This window comes from Eimeria necatrix, genomic scaffold (genome assembly GCF_000499385.1).
Source record: "Eimeria necatrix Houghton genomic scaffold, Enh_scaff108, whole genome shotgun sequence".
Lineage (NCBI taxonomy): Eukaryota > Apicomplexa > Conoidasida > Eucoccidiorida > Eimeriidae > Eimeria > Eimeria necatrix.
In genome coordinates, this window is record NW_013654845.1 from 85,055 (window position 1) to 87,554 (window position 2,500).

The following is a 2,500-nucleotide window of genomic DNA, read 5'->3' on the forward strand; positions in this document are numbered from 1 at the left end:
AAAAGAATTAAATAAATAAAAGAATTAAATAAACAAAAGAATTAAATAAATAAAATAAATAAAAAGAAATAAAGAAATAAATAATTTCTTTTTTTCTCAGGGGGCCCCTGGACTTGGTGTTGGCTTTGCATGCATGCGGGGGCCTCTCCGACAGCATTTTGTCTTTTTGTTTATCTTTTTCTGTTTCTTTTTTGGTTTGCTGCTGCTGCTTCTCGAAGCACAAGCAGCAGCGGCAGCAAACGCTGCTCCCGCTGCTGCTGCGGGGGGCCCCTGCTGCTGCTGCTGCTGCTGCTGCTGCTGCTGCTCAAGTTTGCCTCTTCTGCGCCCCTCAGTACCCTCTGGGGGGCCCCTGGGGGCCCCCCTGCCCCCACAGCAGCAGCAGCCGCAGCAGCAGTGCTGCAGCAGATTTCAAGCAGCAGCAGAAGCAGCAGCAGCAGCAGCAGCAGAAGCAGCAACAGCAGCAGCAGCAGCAGCAGCAGCTTGCAGGGGGGGCCCCCAAGGGGGCCCCCCAACAACCCTTGGGGGCCCTTCAAACAAATGCAGAAGGGGGGCCCCCCAGAGGGGGGCCCCCACTAGATCTGGGGGGCCCCCCTAAAAGGGGGGCCCCTCTAGATTATGTTCCTGATGATGAGCAGCTCAGTACCCTGTTTAGGTAAGGGGCCCTTGCTTCTAGTCTTCAGTTTTGCTGCTGCTGCTGCTGCTGCTGCTGGTACTTCTGCTGCTGCTGGTGCTGCTGCTGTTGCTGCTGCTGCTGCTGTTGTTGCTGCTGATGGTACTGCTGCTGCTGCTGTTCCCGCTGCTGTCGCTGATATCGCCGCAGTTGCTGCTGCTTATCCTGCTGCTGATGCTGCTGCTGCTGGTTCTACTCCTGCTGCAGCTGCTGCAGCTGCTGCTGCAGCTGCTGCAGCAGCTGCTGCAGCTACTGCTGCGGGTTCAAAGGGCTCGTCGCCTCTGCTCTTTTGCTCGCCTAGCTGCTGCTTTTACTTTAAATAATTTAATTTCAAATTAAATTATTTTTAATTTAATTAATTTAATTTAATTTAATTTAATTTAATTTAATTTAATTTAATTTAATTTAAGTTAAGTTTTGCCTTTTTGTTATTAGGCTCGCAGACAGCACAGACCCGGATGTGCAGCCAATTGCTGCTGCCACTGCGATGGCTTGGAGAGCAGCAGCAGCAAAAGCAATAGCAGCAGCAAAAGCAGCAGAAGCAGCAGCAGCAGCAGCAGCAGCAGCAGCAGCAGCAGCAGCAGCAGCAGATGCAACAGCCAAGACTGAAGAGCCTGCCCTCCAGGGGGGCCCCCCCGGGGGGCCCCCAAGCCGGGGGGCCCCCCTAGAGGGTACTGCTGGGTGCGAGTGTGGGGCCCCCCGGCCCCTGGGGGCCCCCCTGGGGGCCCCCCTAGGGGGGCCCCCCGGACTGGACTTTGAGTGCCATTTGCTTTCTTTTCCTTCTTCTTTCTCTTCAAAGAATCTTGTCCTTTTCGGACAGTTCAAACAAAAGTAATTCCAACACAAAACACTCCCCACAACTCCCAGGGGGGGCCCCCAGGGGGCCCCCAGGGGGCCCCCCAGGGGGCCCCCAGGGGGCCTCACAGTCAGGCGGGCCCCACAGGGGGCCCCACAGTCAGGGGGCCCCTCAGGGGGCCCCTCAGGGGGCCCCTCAGGGGGCCCCTCAGGGGGCCCCACAGGGGGCCCCAGAAGAGGGTACTCAGGAGACCCCACAGGCGGGCTCACAGGGGGGCCCCCAGGGGCCCCACAAGAGGGTTTTAAGGGGGCCCCCTGTGGGGCCCCCAGAAGGGTACAGAAGTCCCGTCTGGGGGCCCCCAGAGGAAGTTTTGGAATGGATTTAGGGGCCCCCACATTAGCTCAGGGGGGCCCCTGGGGCCCCCTAAAAGGGTACTTTAATGAAAGGACTGGGGGGCCCTCACAGGGTCTAGGGCCCCTGGGGGCCCCCCAGGCACTTTGAGGGCCCCCAGGGGCCCCCAGGGGGCCCCCCGGGGGGCCCCCTGACTCATTTGCAAAAGGGAGAAACCCTTAGGGGGCCCCTCGAGGGGCCCCCAGGTGATATAAGGGGCCCCTTTGGGGCCTCTTGAGGGCCTGTGAACGAGTTTATGAGGCTTCAAACCCTAAACCCTAATTTAGGGTTTTGAAAAGATCCGCACCACAGCAACTTAGTTGACTAAAATGCTGCTTCGAGTCCTATTAGGAGTGGAGGAAAATAATAAATATGGAAATAAAAAGCAAAAGTGGATAATAAATTAAATTAATAAAATAAATAAAATAAAATAAATAAATTAAATTAATAAATAAAATAAATAAATTAAATTAATAAATAAAATAATAATAAATGGACTTGAAGTAACAGCCACCCAGAAAGAAAGAGTTCAGAGAAAGAAAACGCCAGAGAGGCCCCACAAAGAAGCCCACAGCAGCAGCTGCTGCTGCTGCTGCAGCTTCTGCTGCTGCTGTTGCTGCTGCTGCTGCTGTTGCTGCTGCTGC

At 54.8% G+C, this 2,500-nt stretch overlaps 1 protein-coding gene across 1 annotated transcript in view; it reads left to right on the forward strand.

The window, feature by feature from the left end:
* ENH_00002920 (hypothetical protein) overlaps positions 1-1,505 on the forward strand; it is a gene marked incomplete at both ends in the record, with an annotated part of 6,216 nt that extends 4,711 nt beyond the window's left edge. The window contains 2 exons of the mRNA XM_013583986.1: positions 101-652; positions 1,106-1,505. Of these exons, the coding sequence (XP_013439440.1) occupies positions 101-652; positions 1,106-1,505 (952 nt within the window). The remainder of the gene's footprint in view (positions 1-100; positions 653-1,105) is intronic.
* Positions 1,506-2,500: the final 995 nt, after the last annotated feature.